The 19,679-nt window shown below is 54.0% G+C and overlaps 1 protein-coding gene across 2 annotated transcripts in view; it reads left to right on the forward strand.

Annotated features, from left to right (window-relative positions):
• The first annotated feature begins 1,160 nt into the window (after window positions 1-1,160).
• LOC122364795 (mucin-17-like) overlaps window positions 1,161-19,679 on the forward strand; it is a 50,962-nt gene continuing 32,443 nt past the window's right edge. The window contains exon 1 of one of the 2 annotated variants that reach the window (XM_043335539.1): window positions 1,161-1,361. In XM_043335539.1, the coding sequence (XP_043191474.1) occupies window positions 1,283-1,361 (79 nt within the window). In that variant the 5' untranslated portion in view covers window positions 1,161-1,282. The remainder of the gene's footprint in view (window positions 1,362-19,679) is intronic. The other variant, XM_043335540.1, reaches the window with a different exon arrangement.

Consider the following 19,679-nt stretch of genomic DNA (forward strand, 5'->3'; position numbering starts at 1 on the left):
TTCGCCCGTCGTCTCCCGTGGCGACTCGGCCAGACGGTGAGACAGCCATCTCGGAATGGCGCCTGAACACGCCGATTGTCGGCTCTAAATGCATCGGACTTGTCTGAATACACCAGTTGTGTCACTCAACAGCTGAGTGCTGGACGACACGATCTGGTCGCTCTTTTCAATAATGCTGATTATATGGAGAAGCAAGATCAAATGGAATTCGTGCATTCGTTGGTGTGAGTTCTATTGGAGCGCATATTTATACGACCTACCATAATAATACTCATGTCATTCCTGATGACAAAACTGTGTTTCTGCAACAATGCTTATGCTGAGTCGGTGTATGAACACGGACATTTTGGCCTGGCCCGGGTGTTATTTTAAGGACTTTGGACACTGCGCTTGCCTTCCATATATAGATATGCGGACTGGGGCCCAATTATTTTGAGCACCTTTCCCTAAAGCATTGTAAAATGTAGGTAGTTGTCAGTTGAATTTATTCTCTATAAAACTGGCATTTTTTCACGTTCTTTTGTACTAGTACAATTAAAATCATAAATAGCACTTAAAGGAATCACAGTTCTTACCATAACTTGCACACCTCTAGAAAATATGTAATTACCATCTCTATATTTCACTCTGTTCACGACAATATACCAATCGGTCCACGGCAGAGGCAGTTGCACTTATATAGGCCAAAACAAGTATCGATCGGTACTTAAATTAGCGCTGACTACGACTAAAATCTGCTACAATGGGCTAAAATGTCTCCCCCAATGTATGCTATTTAAACCCATAAGTTTTGACAACCGAGACAAATTCCACATTATTCGAGCAATTGGAGTGTTGATTCGTCGATAACCCATTGGGTGGCCATTATAGCCATGAACCCATGAGATCATCTCCAGGTTCTCCAAACAGCCGGATTAGAGGTGAGAACGGCTAGTCTGACTTTCCCTCGCCTTTAGCGTCAACAGTTTTCGACATTGGGCCGGTCAGCGGCGAGTCGGGCGCACATTTTCATTTCACCTGGTCGTTTCTGTGACGTAAGCGGCGCCGACGGCGCGGCTGACCCGACCGGGTCACTGCGGCGCCGCCGCGGGCCGGCGGGCGCGCCTGCGCACTGCGCCGGCCGGCCGGCCGAGCTGACCGGGCGCCGGCCGCCGGCCGCTGCAGTACGGTGGTGACGCCGACAGAGGCCGGTCGCGTGCTGTTGACGTCCTGTGGCATGGCGCACCTGCTCTGAGCGTCCTCGCCAGCCGACCGTCAGCGATCACCCAGAGAGCCAGCCAGCATGGCCGCGCGCAGGTCCATGAGGCCATCATGGACCGGCGGCGCTGCCCTCGGCGCGCTGCTCGCCGCAGCCCTCATCGGTAAGTGGCCACCGACTCTTACCGGGGACCGTATCCAAGACTGGAATCGGGACTGATGGGCTGGTGGAGGTTTCATTTGTGGCCAACAAAATGGCAACAAGGTTTGCTGTTGCCAGCGTCACGAACTTAAAATGTAAATATGGTTGTTCCAGATTGATGTTTCTGCCTTATCTGCGGTTATATTTCTCATTTTTGCGAAGCTCATTTATCGCGATCTAACTAGTTATAAGCCTTCAGATTTTGCTGGGCTTCTTCAGCACTTGTTCTTAATTTATCGGCAACTGCATCGATTAACTGTGCTGGAAAAGGCTTCAAACACCACTCTCATCGAAACGACCAAAAACCGCCACTGCGAGACAAACAAGTTGCGCTTTTAATTACCACCTTGCAGTCCGAGTAACGTTGTTTCTAAATCATAAATTCATATTTTCAAAAGCACACCAATATCACGGCTATTTTAAATAAAGCTTTCACATAGCTATAACCAGTTTCCGGAAAACTTGTTGCGAGGCCAAGATTGGAGGTTCATTGAAAGAGCTCATTACTTCAATGAAAGCTTGCACCACACTATTATTTTACTTGTGTTCAACAATGAATAAGTCTTCTTATTCATATGCGTACAGCTACTGTGAAATATGTCGCCGCTATCATGGATCCCTCAACGTTCAAAACACATATCCCCTGGTAATTGTAGGTCATGATTCACACAGTCTCCTGGATTCCGAACCGATCGGATCTATGTCGCACGATTCTCAGCGATAAAAACCACTGTTGGTCGGAGTGGAGAGCACCGAGCGGGAACAATGCAGCCACTGGGACAGCGGCCACTGCCCGTGCCGTCTCACGTGCCTTTGTTTTGTGATGCTCATCGGTGAGGCTGACCAGCAGACCGGCCGGCCGGAGATGCAGCCCAGCTGTCGGGCGCAGCAGAGGCACCGATCGCGTCACGGATCAGTGGAGCGTCGGGAGCGGATGCACCCGCTGTCCGCCGTCCTCCGTCCTTCCACGGCCCGCGGCCGGCCGCGCGCCCTCCGGAGGGGAAGGGCAGGCGGCGCGCACGCCACGCCTCACGCAGGTGTCCGGCCGGCCCTTTCTCTGAGCCAGCGGCGGTGACGGCGACGCTCGGAGTTGCGCCATGCGGCGCGCTCGTCTCTGTCGCGCCGCGCTGACCGCCATCGGCGGCTCGCCGGCGGTCAGCGGTGGCTGCGGTTGCATCACGGCTACTGCCGGGTATGTGGGACGCCCGTCGCCGAGCCATCTCGACACCCGGCCGGCCGTCTCGGCTGGATGGGCGGCACGGGACGCGCTGACCAGTCGGCCGAGCGGCCGGCACGCCCCAGAGACACACTCCCGACGGCCCGACTGTGGTAGCGAGTCCGTCAGGGGTTTCTGCAGCAAGGTAGCTGCGTCACATCCCACCTCACGTGCCGCCCTATTCAGTGATTTTCCGCCTCATTAGGCACGATTTATGTCATCTCGTCATCAATATCACGCCTCATTTGTGACAAAGACGTGGTGTGAATTGACTCAATTCCTGACGACATTCCGTCTTTACCAATTTCACAACGGTGGATGCATTTCTCTTGTGGCGACTACGATTCCAATTCGTGATCGAATGTGGCGTTTTCCGGGATTTCTCCGGGCCAGGTCTATTGGTCGTGGGCGTTGCGACAAATTCTGAGGCCACAGGTCAAAGCGTGGCGACTGATCTCGCCTGCCCGTGGCCCGTGAGGTAACGGTTGGGTAACCGTGGGTCCATGGAACCCGCCACCTGTCTCTGATCGGCCGCTCTCAGTGGGACGTTGCCAAACCCAAGTGGCTAGAGCTGGCCTTTCGCTGGTGGATTATTATCGACAGTTGATGGAAACCGTGATGTCCATGACTCGACCGAGTCGCAGAGTATCGCCGTGTGTCGCAGCGTAGCATTTGATAGCGGCGGTAAACGGTTGCGTAAGGCAGCGAATCGAATGAAACAGCTGCTCCTAGTCATTTAGCTCCCAATTCTATAAAAGCATAGATCAGAGTTTTGGAAAAAAAAGAATAACCAACGTCACGTTAATGACACTTATCTTAAACCACCCACTGGGGTGCGCACTGTAGCAAACTCGCTAATCAACGATTCAATGATATTTATGTATTATCTTGAACATCCCTGTTATGCATGAAGCTAAAGGCTCACTTATCTCTAGATCAATTTGATCATTATCTCGCTACGGTCGGTTGATGCTGCTGATGGCTAGATTTTGCCATTGATGCAAAAAGAAAACTGAAGTTTGTCTAAGCTAATAGCAATTTCTCTTACATTCAAAGACTTGATTGCAACACAACTGGCGGTGGCAGTTCCCAGTGATACATTCCGCTAGTGTAGCACATGGGTGAACCGCACATCTCAGAGCCTTGCCACATGGCCGGCTCTGCAAGTATAATCAGACAAATTCTTCCTGGTTCCAGAGCCTATGTTGTAATACACGTCCCCCGTGGTATCGTCTCTCGAGGCGGAAAAATACTTTCACCGTCGTCGTCGCCAGCTCGCGAGGAACCAGTCCTGGCAGGGAAACGGCGCCTCTGGGTGCCGGGTGGCGCCCCACATGAATTAGTACCAGAGAGCTGCCGTCAGACGAGCTCGGACGCGGCTTAGAAAACTCGCCGGCGGGACATCACCGAGACACGATGTAGTAGCAGATTAAATTATCCGCACTGACGGCGGGATCAAGTCACTGATATTTCCCCGGAACTCATACATTGGGAGAGCTGTTCTTCGTGTGGGCTTACCAAAACACAATTTCAGGACGGAACATCACATCAATCAACGCATCATAAATGCCATTCAAGATGTAATTAAATGTAATTCACCATACTTTTAACAACAGCTCGAGCCTCGAATCACATCACCCCTCCCCCTCCCCCCTCCACCTTGACGCGTCACCGGTCGATGAGCTCCCTCCCACACCCCTATCCTTACTAAGCCCCGCCCCGCCCCCACCACTCGGCAAAAAGCGAATCACCGGGCCGGCCGGCGGGCACCCCGACGTCCGCCGGCGGCCGGCCCAAGTAGGTCAGCAGCGCGGCGGCGCACACTGGTCGGAAACGCTCCAGCGAGAGGCCAGCGGCCTTTCCGCAAAAGTGTTTTGCTTGTTATTCCACAACCAGTGAAGCAAACTTCATAAAACTTTGCATACCTTCTCTGTCATATGTAAGCTATCATTTGGATGTCAAGCACTAAATATATGACGTGAATCTGTTAAGTTATGACGTCATAATTGAGTATAATACAGGATCTAGCACCACTTTAAGTCAGCAAGGGAAATTGGCAGCTGCTATTCGGGCACCGGGAATGGTTTCATGCACTCCTTGCAAGGTCCAGTGCTTGACTTTAGCATTGTTGACTTTGCGTGACGTCATTTATGACGTCACTAAGGCCATGTAAGTTTTTCGTCAATAACTCCTGATCAGATGGAGCTAGAGAGTCGGGAAAGCCACCATTGGACTCAGGAAGACCTGCCGAATCGAATGATATGCGATATGACCTCCTTCAACCATTTTCGTGACCTGAGGGGCTCCGAAGTCCGACCTGACCTTGACCCGAGGTTAACACCTTAGCCCTCGCCGGCACAGGGGGGGGGGGTGATGCAACCCCCCTAAGGTTTTTCGCGAATAACTCGCGTAAAAAGCGGCCGATCGCGACGAAGCTTTCAGTGCCCTCGCATTGATCAATTTTACACCTACCCTGAAAATTTCATAACCCTGACCCCAATGACTTTTGACCTGTGAGTTGTGACCTCTTTTCCGTGACTATGTTTGGCCGAAATCGCATTCGGCGTATGTCGGCTCGCATTAGCCGCGCGTTTGCAAGCTTTTCGTGGTTTCAAATGTTCAAACATGTGATTTGATGTTGCTCCCATACATAAGGATGGGTGTCAAGGTCACCTGAAGGTCAGATCAGGTCATTGACCTTTGGTGACCTCGGGTGACGGTTCACTTTTTCGAGTTTTACATGTTTCTAGGCTAGTTTTTGGGGCTGAATTTTAATTTAGCAACCATTTGAACATTTACGAAGTAGTTTTGGCGCCTTCGTAACATGTTACGAAGCTGTCAGAGGCGGTTGACACGTATTACGAATATCCGTCACAACCCCTACCGGTTGACCTGACCTGACCTGACCCGACCTGGTCTAAATGCTTAAAGACATCATCTCTGATCAAAACTAATACGATGTTCGTAATCAGCACCCCGGAAAGCCACATAGCAGCCACAATTTACGACTTTCTAATAGGTCCCGATTTTCCCGGTTTTCGGGTCATTGACCTGACCTGGAAGGTCACCGGATGACCTAGGACCTTAAAATTGGGTATCATCGGCTTCCTTTCGTGACGGGCAGCACGCTCGTTTTTTCTGCGAGGCTCTAGCTCGATCAGGGGCCAAACGCGAGGGGGGTCGTACCAACCCCCCCCCCCCTTGTGCCGTCGAAGGACGCAAAATGGCCTGTGCCGGCGAGGGTTAAGTTGACTTCACCCGAACACCAAGTATAGCATTCAACGCGCCTGAGCTAGACAAACACGATTATGCCAAAATCGCGGCAGTGCGACCATTTTTGGCAAAGTAATTAACCTAAAACCGAGCCCGTGCCTTGTGGCACTTACCTGACGTAAGAGGTCACTGGCTGACCTAAGACCTTAAAATCGGGTAGTACCTAATTTTTGCGTCTTATAACGGCACACAAGCTTGTTTTTTCCGCGAGGCTCTAGCTCAATTAGAGGCGAAACGGCGAGGGGGTTGTACCAACCCTCCCCGGTCAAAGTAGAAAACCAATCGGTCCGGCCAGGGTTAAATACCGGAATTGTGATCTAATGTAAAAAGACGGCCCAAGGCCTAACCCGACGTCAGTGACAGGTGTCCTATATTTGCAGCGTCTTATATTCACGAAGGTTTCAATTTCCACTTTCTTCAGCCGAGTGATGGTTGTCAATAGCAAGGCTCTCTAAATGCAAGCCGTAATCGCCACGCAATATGTGGAAGGCTTTTGATGTCAATACATACATAAATGCATACATAAAACGCGCTTTTCACAAAATTCATAAACTCAAGCGCATCTGTTTTTAATGACCAGTCAACTACGCATGGATGCGTGCAGGCCACACAGGTCAGCGTAAGCCGGGCGCGGCGGCCGAGCCGAAACTGGGGCGGGGCGGGCGGTAGTTGGGTAGTAAGAGCGGCTCCTGCAAATTTTGCGCAAATATGCGCAGTTAGCTTTTATGTTGCCCTGGTGTAAATTTAAATCCTACTTCATCTCACAAAAAATCAGAGTGGAACTAGATGGGACTACCTGTTGTTTCCTTACCTAAACTTTGCAGTTATATTCCAGAATCACTGTAGGAGAGCCTTCATAAAAAAGCTATAGTACATCTTAGTTAGGGAAAAAGTATACCAAAAAATTTGCACTGACCAGTCGGCAACTTCAGAACGAACATTTTGATGCATAATATGTGGGATTTCAATTTGGTGTCTATCAGCAATAAGACTTTGAATATCCGGCTCAAGAAACCTCTTGCTCCGCGTCAGTTTCCGAGTTCTGGGATACCCTATCTTCGGGGGCTGATTACAGCTATTTTTGGTCACCCGGATTAGTTTTTTTGGCCTGAGTATAATAATTTGATCAATTTCAAATCGATCTATGTAAAAAATAATCCGAAACTCCGGAATCGCCCGTGGCCTCTCGTGAGGGCGTTTCCGACCAGTGTGCGGCGGGCCAGAGTTCGGCCCGGTGGCCGGCGCACCGTTACACAGAGCCGTAACCGAGACCGACTATGCAAACCGAGCTGCGACGCCGCGCCGGCCGGAGCTGCGCCGCCCACGTGGGCGGGCCCATGGATAGGCCGCTGGGCGAGCATTGAGCTGATAGAGTGGGCTGGCCCGGGACAGAGCTGGGCTGGGCTGATAGAGTGGGCTGACCCAGCCGAGCAATGGGCTGATAGAGTGGGCTGACCCAGCCGAGCAATGGGCTGATAGGGTGGGCTGGGCTGATAGAGTGGGCTGACCCAGCCGAGCAATGGGCTGATAGGGTGGGCTGGGCTGATAGAGTGGGCTGGCCCGGGACAGAGCTGGGCTGGGTGATAGAGTGGGCTGGCCCAGCCGAGCAATGGGCTGATAGGGTGGGCTGGGCTGATAGAGTGGGCTGGCCCTGGACAAAGCTGGGTTGAACTGTAGGGATATGAACCCGAGTGGGTGGGATGAGCTTGAGTAAGTGTTAATCGAGCCGGTGCGGTTGACAGAGCTAAAATTAGATGAGCTGGCGTGTTGTGATCTCGTGTTGTGACCAGCATTAGTTACGCCTTCGTTCTTTACAATTACCGCAGGCATTCCCTGATTGCTGAAAAGCCTTTCATTTAGAAGGAAACTCATCGCGTTTCAACAACAGACTACCTTCCCACGCTGTTTTGTAAGCGTTCTGTGGCCGATGCATCGCTGCAGTCTCCGGTGATAGCAGCCACTGCGACATTGCAGTCTCCGGTGATAGTGACCACTGTACCATTGCAGTCGCCGAAAACAACGCTCACTTCTGCCGTTCAAATGCGGAACCGTCTGGTTTAAAGGGTAGTTTCTGCTCGTTTGGTTGTTTCGTATATCCCTACAAAAATCACCGAGACTTCAAATACCAGCTGGAGCGTTTGTCCGGACTGCATGCAGTCATCACGAAAAGGGCGGCTCAGCTCTGCTGAATGTTATCACCACCGTATTAATACCTACCGATTCTATTGTGGCCTCCAGTGGGACCCAATCCGGGCTATTACCGTGGAAGTTCGTGCTCTAAATCGGCGCATGACCCATTAAAGTGGCCGTGGTGCCAGACGGGACCTTACTCGGAGTGGTTCGCGGAAGGGGTTAGCACAACCCTGCTCGGCTCAGTGCGAATCAGTTCAGCACCCTTGATAAAAAAATATGCTACGATAACTGCCTCGGTAATTTCCTGGAGCTCTTTATAAATATCGGAATTTTTCGTCTCATTGAAGTGCTAATATATGAATTTCGCATAACATTGCCCTACCTGACTACCAACTGACTCTTAATTGCATTCAAAACATTTCGTAACCATTTGGCAAGCATAGATTTGTGTAACTCTGGAATCAGAAGCCGGCAGTGATGAGGCAAGTGTCGATGGGCGTTCCGCACCTGACCACAAGGTCAGCGGTGGCGGGCCATCAGCCAGCTGTCGCTCTAACCAGCTGTCCCCTGGGCCACCGTTAGGCGCCGCACTACTGGCCGAGTTCGGGCCAGTGACGTCACCGGATGGCCGCGTTCGGGCGTGACGTCACGCGCCGTCGCGCCGGCAATGTCGCGATGATGAGTCGGTGTGTTGTTCGGTCGGCTGCAGTTGTGGCAGCGGGGACCGGGGTGGTGCCCAGTGGGTGGAGGTCAGGGAGGCCGAGGGCTGAGCGACACACGCCGTCCGGCCGGTCCTCGCTCCATCCGACTGGCCCAGTGAGCCGGCCGATTCTCACATTAGCCGGCGTATGACGCGCCGTCGAGCGGCCGAAGTAGGTCCGGTTACCGTTGACACCGAGCTCGTCCCGGACCGAGCGGGAGCCGGCATTGTTTCTGACGCTGAACTGGGACGCCGGAAATGCTGCCTGAAGACTCCTGTAAAGGCGTCGGAGGGCGGGGACGGTGGTATTAGAGGTGCGACGCATATGCAGCAGCACGGCTGCCGTGCGGGGCACGCCCGGCCGTGCCAGGCACGGCAGTCCGGCACGTCCCACGCGCCGGCCGCACCCACTAACCGCTCGGTGACCGGAGAGGCCGCGCCGCGAGCCACGGCAGGTCAGACGGGCAGGCGGCCGCTGATCAGTGCGCACCAGACGGCGTTCATGCGTCTGAAAAGTCGTTTTGCGATATGTGAGTATTTGTGAATGCCGTGAGTCGCGAATGCTGGGCAAGATGTGAGGGGATTGCTAGGAAATAGATGCGAGACGTTGGGGAGCTATGACCGAAACGCTTTGCATTATTTGTTACGGGTATATCGGCCATCCCACGTCATAGCTTTTCCCAGCGAGATTGCGCAGATACGAACTGAGATAGACGGAGCGAAGAGTCGTATAACAGAGGGCTGACTTGATCACACTCTGAGACAACTATGTAAGCCAGAACCGAGTATGAAGCTCACCGACCGCTCGAGAGTCGCGTAGGTATGTACCGCTGTGCCACCGTCAGCTGTGAAATGGTGCGGAGCCGGCCGGCCACCGCAGACAGCCTGCCCGTGTGGGAAGGCAGGCGCACGCCGTGCCGCGGCCTCCGTTAGGCAGACCAGAGCTACGCTCCATCGGCCTGTCTGCTTGTATGTATGTGTGTGTGTGTTTTACGCGCCTGATTGGCACCCGCTCGAGCGCAAAGAAAGGGCTTATCGCGGTTCAACGGCCATTGGAAGGTGTGCTTCTGGACGAAAGCAAAGGGTTTATAGAAAACGGATCAGGAATAAGCCTCTGTCTACAGAAGGCTGGGCTAGATCTAACTCCTGGGCAGTGCGAACAATGCGGCCGCTTAGCAGTTACGTACATCATTAATGCTTTTTTCTTTCAATGCACTCTTTGGGCCGTTTCAAACACCCGAGAAACATATGTTCAGGTTCCTATGCAGTCGCAATTAAACGGTGGTGGTAGATCTGCTATGCAGGAGTCAGCTTCACCATCCGAAACAGTTACATAATATGCAGATGCATCTACAAACAGCTACATAAAAACAAACAGACACTGTTAGAACAAATATGGCTGGACCGCAGCACTGCCGGGACCAGGTGCCTCGGGTTTACAGGCGGGCGGCCGACTGCAAAGGCCGCGCAGGGGCAGGGCGGCCCACCCGTTAGTGGCGGCGCCGGAGCGGCATTGTCTCTGGCCACCGGAGCGTCCCACCCTCCTTCGTGTGACCCGTGTTTGTACCGCTGCCGGTGGCCGGTCCGGTCCTCCGAGAGGGCTAATTAGACGGGGTGTTAGTAGCCGCCCCAGATGCGGGACATTTACTGGCGAGTACTGCACGTGAGACCGGTGTTAGCCCTGGGGTTATAGCAGTACCAGTGAGGATAACAGTACCGCCGGAGACTCAGCAGTAACGAAGGAGTCTTCGGCACCGCCTGCGATCCGGCGGTGCTGCCATATACCCGGCGGTGCTGCCATATATCCGGCTTTGGGATGAACTGGGCGGCACCGCGGCCGGAGCTGTAATTGCAGATAACCGGCCGGTATGTGAGGCGCTCACTAAGTGAGCCCAATTAGAGCAGCCGGGGTGGTCTGCGGTTCGATCTCGCGCAGGCGGTCGGTTAATCCAGCTAGCAGAACAAGTCCGACGAGTGACCGTTTCACCCAGAACAAGGAAGCGTCGGTGGGCAGCTGTCGGACCGTGCACGTGGCGCGGGGCAGCCACAGTGCCCTGTCGTTCCAGCCCACTGCACAGGGCACCTTAACCGGCAGCGGGCACGGTAACGGCGGTCAGCCGACAGGTCAGGAGCAGCGGGGCACTGACCTGTCACCGGAGGAGAGAGAGAGAGAGAGAGAGAGAGAGAGAGAGAGAGAGAGAGAGAGAGAGAGAGAGAGAGAGAGAGAGAGAGAGAGAGAGAGAGAGAGAGAGAGAGAACGGCTGGAACCATCTCAGAGCGCGGGATTAGCGCCTCAGAGAAAGAAAGCAAATAACTGAAATTTTATGACAATGAAGAGGAGATGGTTAGGTCAACGAGCAGGACATTAGTCCAACTATCATGGGGATTAATTTTCACCCAGATTAGCATAAAGACATGTTATTGCCACTGAAGCCCAAAACCTAATTATAATAGACGTTGATGAAGAGGTTAGGTCGTAGCATCCTCTGCTGCTCTCCAGCGACAATTATTGTTGAGCCCTGACGTCTCAGCTTTCATGTAATAATCACTTATTATCCTTATGAGCCAATGCTGCTCTCCTATGAACCGGTAATAGTGCGAAAGCGGATACAAATGTTTTTGCACCCGCGAAGACGTTTTGACCTTAATAAGGGCAGCGTGCAAAAATGTACCAGAACACACTAAGGCAGTGTCGTAGTTTGCCTAAGCGACGATCTGCAAATGTGAAGCACTTGCTTCCGGAGAAATTATCACAGATCTTCGTGATCCTTTCATTTAATAGCCGGAAACGGTGTTCCGAACTATTTCCTGCACTCCGCAGCGATATTCTCTGAATCCCCGCAGGAATGTTGGTGAAACCAAGCAGCTAACCGCCCTCCCCATCCTCACCCTATTGGGTCACGATTACTGTGGTCGGCGACAGAAGAAACACAAATGAGGCCGCAGTTAGCGCCCAGAGTGACCGAACCTTGGCTCTGGCTGCAGTGAGGTCAGTCGCGGCCTTCGCTGTGCCCTTCTCTCCCCGTACGGAGAGGTTCGGTATCCCCCTGGGGCAGTGTGGGAGCGCCGATCCGTCCTTGGAGCGCCGATGAAGCGCGACAGACTGCCCTGTCGGAGGCTCCTTTCGCCGCCGGCGGGATGTGTGCTCCACTGGCGTGCAATGGCACACAGTTCCGGCGCAGACTTTCGCCGGCGCCGCCGCCGCCGGGAAGGTTACCAGGCCCGGTGGAGTGAGACAGTACGGACTCTGAGTCGGGAGACGTATGGCAGTGCCAGACGCTCGGAACTCCGCTTCCTGGGCAATTTTGCAGTGAAGGCCCGAGGCGCAGCGTGACTTCTCAAAGAGCTTCGACCTTGTTGTTGTGTCCGGCACACAACAATTTTATCTCAGCTGGAGGGGCCAATTTTAGCTGGCTTAATTTGTTCATGGTCAGCGTCACAAATGCCGGACACTCGTGACAAACACGTTGTTATGGAGACAATTGCGTTCGGGTTACGATCGCCTTGATCCGGTTGCATGTTCAGAATGGCACACATATGCAAAGGAGGGCAATTCACACGGCTGAGAACTGAGTGCGACGCCAGCGCTGTCGGTCGCACGTTTAGCGTTCATGGTCAGCTGCAATGTCGGACACCGGCGTCCGTCCCGCGTCCTCTGTCGTGATTGCAGGTCATGGCATTGCAAGGAAGGAGCATGTAAGTGCTGTTGCAGCTCGGGACAACTCATGCCCATAAACACCGCCGTGACGAGCTCCTGCAGCACAATGCAGCACCGGACCTACCATTGTGCAACATCCGGCGAGAGGAGTCAAAAACCGGCCCGCTCGCGGAAGACATGCCATGCATCTCCATGGTGCGTCCGAGAAAGGCAGCGGCACGGGCCGCGGCGCGGGCAGGTTTCGACACCGACCGGCCGGACCGGTGGCCGCTGGGGCCGCTCCGGTCACCCGTGTCCCGCCACCGGACACCGGGCAGCGCCACCGGACACCGCCGGCACCGCGCCGACACTTTCGCTTTCGCGGCGACTGCGGGGACTCGGGGAGCTGGGAACGGGCCGGGGGCTCTGCCGAGAGCGCTCTGCGCGGCGCGTGCCGGCGCACCGCCCCGTCCGCACCCACCGTGAAAGCGACACCGGCGGCGGCGAGTGGCCCTACCTGGTGGTGAGGCCCACTCGCAGCAGCTGTGGCCGTGCTGACGTGGGCGACAGGTCAACTCAGTGCACTGACCCGGCGGTCAATACAGGTGCGGCCGCTGAGGAACGGGTCAGGAGAGGCGCAGAGGCCCTCAGCTGGATGCCTTGGCAACTGGACATGGCGGAAAAGGCTACAGCTTGGTTTGTGCCCAGGCTTCGTAATTGCATGCGGATCGAAAATTGCATTCAACCTTCATCTGTATCTAATGGATTTAAACAGAGCGTAAACAGATAGTAAGGGCTAATAGCAACACTTAAGATGTAAGGAATAATGAATTGTATTGCTAATTACTATTGGAACATGGCATGCTCGGGAAACATAATCCTCTACCTGTTTCTAATCGCATTACAAGTAAACACACGTATGAACGGGTGAGCACTTCCCATTACGTTCCGCTCGAATTCCCGTGTAATGGAGCGTCGCTGCGCAATGATCCCTCGTCATGCGGAAAATGTGGCCGTGCCCGGACTGTCGACCCGTTACTCGGGCCTCGCTAATGTCGGAGGCTGGGCCATTTATTGAGGGGTCCCTGAGCCGGAACATCTGGATCACGGGGCAACGAGACCGCCCCCGCTGAGCCAGGGGCACGATAACGTCTTAGTACTGGCGCACAAACAAACGTCAGCAGTGAAACTATTAACCAGCGGCGTAAATTGTGGAATGGAGCTGATAGACGGCCACAGTAACATGGGACGCGTCTCTTTTATTGCTGCGTCATTTGAAGTGCACATGGAAGTCATTTTCTGGAATGACATTCATCCAGCCGAGATAACAGGACCTCCTATCTCTTCCACCTTTCTTGTCCTCGTGTCTCCTCCTTGTCACCGTCATCATTAGTGTTCAGTCCCAGTTCCCCGTTCTTTTCCGTCACGTCTCCCCTTCCTGCGCCCCTCCAGTCCCGTCTCCCTGTGTGACAGAGCCAGCGTCCCGGGGCACGCGTCATTGCCCGCGGCACCGTCATCCGTGTCCGCCTCTGTGGGCATTCCTCGGCGGCCGCCACCACCGCACCGGCCCGCTGGCCTATTTCTGGCGCCGACATTTATCAAAATTACGCCCGAGCCGCCCGGCGGCGGACGCCACCGCGCTGCGCTGCGGTGGCCGACTGCTGGCGGCTGGCGGCCGTCAGACGGGTCGTCAGTCAATAGTTTCGCCGGTTCGTTATCCCAAGTCGGTCGCAAGTTAACGCTCATCAGCTATCAGGCTTCAGCCATCAGTCATGAGTAGGAGCCATTCAATTGGGTGCCACTCAAATGTCACCAGAACCAAACTCAGCAGTCGGCACCATGAACAAAAATACATATGAAACTGACAGCATATGCCCTTCTGGCGTGTCCAAAGTAATTGTAACGAAAGGTTCGCTCATTTATGCAGCAATATGACACCATCACCACCTTTCTTTGTTACTCCGATACATGCACGCTTTTCACGCTGCAGAACCATAGGTTGAAAGCTGCAGCTGATATCAGACCCGCCGCCCACTCCAACCTGATGCCCAGCAGGCCCACCGCCCATTCCATGCGCAGCCGGCGCGGTGGCCGGAGGTGGGCCGATATCGGTCCGAGGCCTCCTGCAGTGCCGACCGGATCTGCTCTCCGCGCCTGCAGCTACTGCGATCCCTATCTGCGTTTCTCCTTTCTCCGCCCCGACCAGAGCATAAATACGGCGACCATGTCCAGTACGGTGGAGGGTAGAGTATAAATATATGTTATACGGTGGTGAGGAGTGCACGTAGCATACCGATTAGCAACCTTGGCCCGGCCGAGTGGGACTTCAACTCGCATCCACCTACCATCTAAAGCTGTCACTCCCAAGTCTCCACCTTTATGTATAAAACTTATCCCTGCGCTACCAGATTTGACATGCATGAGCAATGTCCCCGGTCTCCTTGACCACCACACTCAGAAGTAAATTCTCATGAGATTTAGGAAGGATTGTGTTTGACTTTTGGCAAGAACAATCCGAGGCAGCCATGCATTTGCAGAAACGCATTTTTGCATCTCCGTCACTCGTCCTTGTGCATAAGGTCATCGGGGGATGGTCGGGTGAGCGCAGTTGCACTGGACCGCCGCGCCGCACGGCTGACTCAACTCCTGTGCCTCACACCTGCTCCCTCAGCTCAGCTCAGAGCTCAGCTCAGCTCAGCTCGGAGTCTCCCGCCGCGGCAGTCGCGGAGCTGACCGCGATTTCGGCCGCTCCCGGCGCCCGGGGCAGACTCGCGGTCAGATGCGGCCGCGTTTTCGCAGGAGCACAGCTCGTGGGCGACTGTTAATTGCTCGCCATGGAGCCGTTTCGTCACCGTTCAGTTACGTCAACGGAAACGGTGTCGGAGACTTCCCACCGTTAGTGGGAGCTTAGAAAGCTCACGTCTGCGGGTGAAGCATATGCAAAACTACTCCGACAACACGCGGCTGGAGCGGCTGATGAATATGCAGAGACCTGGGCCGGCGGCCTACACATGTCAGACACAGGTCGCCGCGGGGTTTGGATGGAAAACCGAGACAGAAAACATTGTGAAAACACCGTGGCACCGTTCGAACGGAATTGGAAAGCATAAAACAGAAAATTAATTCGAGTCTTTAATACTTCACCACAAAAACTAGTTAGCCCGACCTCTGCCGATACCTGGAATACATAGAGAAACATTTGGCTAAAAAGTGTATCCAAGAACATTAAATCAACCTTTGCTTCCCTTCAAACAACGGCACGCGAGACGTCGCGGGAGTGTGTTTCCGATGGCGGAGCCGGTATCTAACTGTGTCGCGCCCGTCCGAGCGTTTTTGTCTCTGTGTGCGGCGACGCCGGCGGCGGCAGACGCCACGGCGGCCGGCGGACCGTGCTCCCGTAACACAGTTAGCTCGATAACGAGCGTAGCACCGCGCCGCGACCATTAGACAAACACGTCAGGACGCCGCTAAAACGGAACGCTGCTCTGGCGACGCGCGCGGCCCGCAGTCGAGACAATCTGCTGAAATTTCACGGAGCCGTGCGCACGAGTGCACAAGATTAGCGTCTCCGCAGTTGCGTTGGTGTAACCCTGCAGATTCTGTGTTTGATGTGTTGTGAAATGTAATGGTTGGCTGCAGTAGCGTCGCAAATAATCTGGCTCCTGGCCAGCGGTCCGGTCATGGGCGCACCGTCACGTAGCCTCGAAGGACGATACGCCATCGGTGCCTGGCACGGCCAGAGCGGACCCCGCCGAGAGGAGGGAGGGAGAGGGGCAGCCACGGAGGCGCCCCATCCCCAGCCGGGGCACGGCAGACGCCCGTTTAGGAAACCGCAGGCCTCGTCATCCGGTCGCCACGACACTCGGCGCAGGATCGTAACAACAGAAAGCTGAGCGTCAGCGAACCGCAGCCGGAACCACAATCCCTGCAACGCCGACAGGATGACATGTCACTGTCGCACGGCATGTCGGACGCTCTTGACCGCCTGCCGGGCCGCCGTGCTCACTGGACCTGAACGCGCCGCCCGGCCCGGGAGGCGGGCCAGTCCCACGGACCAGCTGGGCGGCGGAAATGGGTCAGCCCGTGTGCCACCGCGTGTCGCGCTGCACGCCGACAGATCCCGCGTCCAATCGGCGCACCGGGCATGCTTAGATGAGCGGCGCGCACGACAGAGCCGGCTCGCCCAGTGCGTGCAGCCGGAGACCCCGGGTGCCTGGAGGTGCTCAGAGGACTGTCACCGTTCCCAGCTCGGTAAAGGATTGGAACTCAGGAACGTAAAAGCTGCATTACGGCTGGACGGGTCTGGTGTATGATTTACGACCGACGTGCGGATGAGTGCTGCTGCTAAAACGCACGTGTGCATTGTCGGGATTTCAGGCGTGAGCGTAAGCGGTAGGGATTTCTCCGGGTGGATAAAATCATTGGCCCGTTTTAAGATAAGCGTGGTTCCTGGAAAGGGAATCATACAAACTCACTACATGTCAATGTGACTAAAGCAGACTGGCACCGTGGTCCCTAATACATAGAAGAATTTTGTAGGCATTCGAAAACTATCAACAGGATAAATTGAAGAAAAAATATTGAAACTTACTTAGCATGCCGTTTTCCAAGTATGTCAAAATGTTAAATAACGTCTTGATTGGGATGCTTTTATTCACTTATGAACTTCATTATGTCCTGTGATCGCGCTATTTTACGTAACGTCACATCCGGTCACGTGACTGCCTGCGGCCACTCCCAGATATTCACAGCCGGCCTCGATAAGCGGCCGCGCTGGCCGCGGCTCGGCCGAGTCCGTGTGACCCGGTAGAGGGGCCGGCCTCGACTGTGGAGCGGGCTGCGGGGGTGCGGGGTGCGTCCCCCACCCAGCCGGCCGCCGTGACTGGGTGCGCCCCGCGGGTGGCCCGTGACTCGTGACCCGGCGGCCGGCCGACCTCGGCTCGCCGTCTGATGATCGATAGGTCGTGAGAGAGTCTCCGTGGCGCCCATCACACGCCGGGGTCGAGACGGGACGGCACGGATGGCCGGCCGAGGTCTGGGCTGAACGGGTTATAGCTCGCCTCACACGCGAAGGCTGAATGCTGCGCCTGAGAGACGAGACAGGCGGCGTTGTGGTTTTGTTATCCTCGGCCTTCCCTCAAGCATGCATGCTGTGGTTATTTTGGCATATAAGCGCGCTCCGAAGTTGATCATGTAAGTCTGTTGACACACTTACAGGGTGTCTCATAAGTTCGTTCTCACATTATATTTGCATGTGAAACAGAGTACATTGCGTCTTGATATATTTGTGACCCCTCAATGTGCTTCCCATTTAATAGGCAAACACATGAACACATGCTGCGGCATGCCAACCGGCATGTTTGGCTGCATAGCAGGCTTGAAGTTAATCCAGACTGACTTGACATGCGTCGTGAGCTCCTCGAGGCTGGAACAGCGCTACGCTTCGACGAGCCTAATTTTCAGCATAACCAACAAATTTTTATGAAATTTTGATCCGATGAGGTGCCTGGCATGTGGTCTTGCCACAAACGCCTGTCACAGTCTCCTTGCACCGCTTTTAAGCTTTGCTTGACCTGTGCACTGATGCACTGTCTTGCCTGAAGATGGGCCTACGACCTCTCGGATGCCATTTTCTCCTCTATAAATGTGTTCATACTCGCGGTTCGAGTTCAGCTTGTGGGTTGAAACTCCTCCCTGAGATGTTCTTGGAAAAGCATTATGCTTCCCAAAGCTGTTCCTGGGACACCAATCGCAACCTGGTCAGCGTCTGGACGCCTATAACCCCACAATACCGTGACCTTGGCCTTTCGCATAGGAACATAACGGGACGAAACGGAGGCCTCCTCCTTCGCCCTTATGGGGTTGTTTTCGGGTTTGGACGGGTGTTTCATCTCGAACGTGGACTAGTTAGTCCAGATGACCTGGTTGATATCCTCAGCCCTTTAGTTTTTTAGCCTCAGGCGTAACGAAACTCATGTTTGGCCATTTTAAGACGTTTTTGACTGTTTTGAGCCCTCCGGTAAGCAAAGCTTAAGTCACCTTGAGTTATGTACCCCGAAAGAACACTCTTAGACAGCTGGTAATCCATCCTGAAAAGTCTGTTTACCAACTTTCTAACCCTTTGACCTTTTTGATGGCCACTTTGGCGCCACACAGTTTTGGCCACATGGCTCACTCCTGAGACCTGACAAAAAAGAGGATAAACTTGCAATGATTGACTCCCGACAAATCATCGGTGTCACTTGCTGACTGTGCGTCCAGTTAGCGATGGACATTGTCTACAGACTGGTAGGCGTCAATCACCCTCAATCGTCGCGAATGGTCACGTGCTGACTAAATACCGAGACGTACCCGTATTGGAGACCTCTATGTTGCGGCGTTAGCCGTCTGTGTAGGAAACGGGCTCTCTAGCAAAACTATTTTGTCTACAGAAATTAGTTACTGTGGAGCATATTTCTACCAGCCATGGCAACCACGTAAGCCCAGTAACGAACCAATTTCAGCGTGTCTTTAACCAAGAGAGCCTAAAAACGTAAAATTTAGGTGAGAACGAACTTATGGGACACCCTGTACGTTTGTAATCCAGTCCATACTCTGTCGACCGTTTCCAATGGGCTTATATGGGTGGGCGCCAAAGTGTTCTGTGTGTCCGGCTCGGTCCCTAATTCAGTCCAATGGATATGGTTGGGCTGGCTGTGGTCCAACTAACAATAGATGCCGATACCCTGTCATTCACGCGAGCCATGCCCACAAACATCAGTTACGCTCAACGCTGACGGTTAATTGGAATGACATGGACTGATTCGGCCATTTGATATTTCGTTACCTACTCTTCATTTCGTGTTATTTCTGGCCTCACCAAAACAGCGAGCGCGCTTTAAAACAGTTTACTTGAATGAAGTGTGAGTAAATGTTATTTAGTGTGTACTTCAGCTGGTCGCACGATGCATACCTATCTTGTAAAAGCTTCACAACGGGTTGCATATTAATACCACTTATTAAATACGACGTTACGCACGCGACTCATAATAACGGAATGTCTTCCATCCGCTATAATTGTCGACACGCGCAACGACTGGCCGTTATTCGGCAACAAAGGGCACTAAGTGTCACAGTCGCTGCGTTTGAACGTGTCTGTCAGTTGCAGACACGTGCTGTCCGGTCCTCCGCCCCCACTCTGCTCGTGCTGCGCTCCCGGAGTCAGCCCTCTGCGGCGTGGCGCAGTGTTCCTCTGACCCCTGCCGTCGTGACCGTTGCCCGTGACCGCCGTCCTGCAACGGGTACCACCCTCTCCCGCTATTGCACGAGAATACGAGTTCCC

The sequence above is a fragment of the Amphibalanus amphitrite genome, unplaced genomic scaffold, assembly GCF_019059575.1.
Source record: "Amphibalanus amphitrite isolate SeventyFive unplaced genomic scaffold, NRLGWU_Aamphi_draft 000698F_arrow, whole genome shotgun sequence".
NCBI classification, from domain to species: domain Eukaryota; kingdom Metazoa; phylum Arthropoda; class Thecostraca; order Balanomorpha; family Balanidae; genus Amphibalanus; species Amphibalanus amphitrite.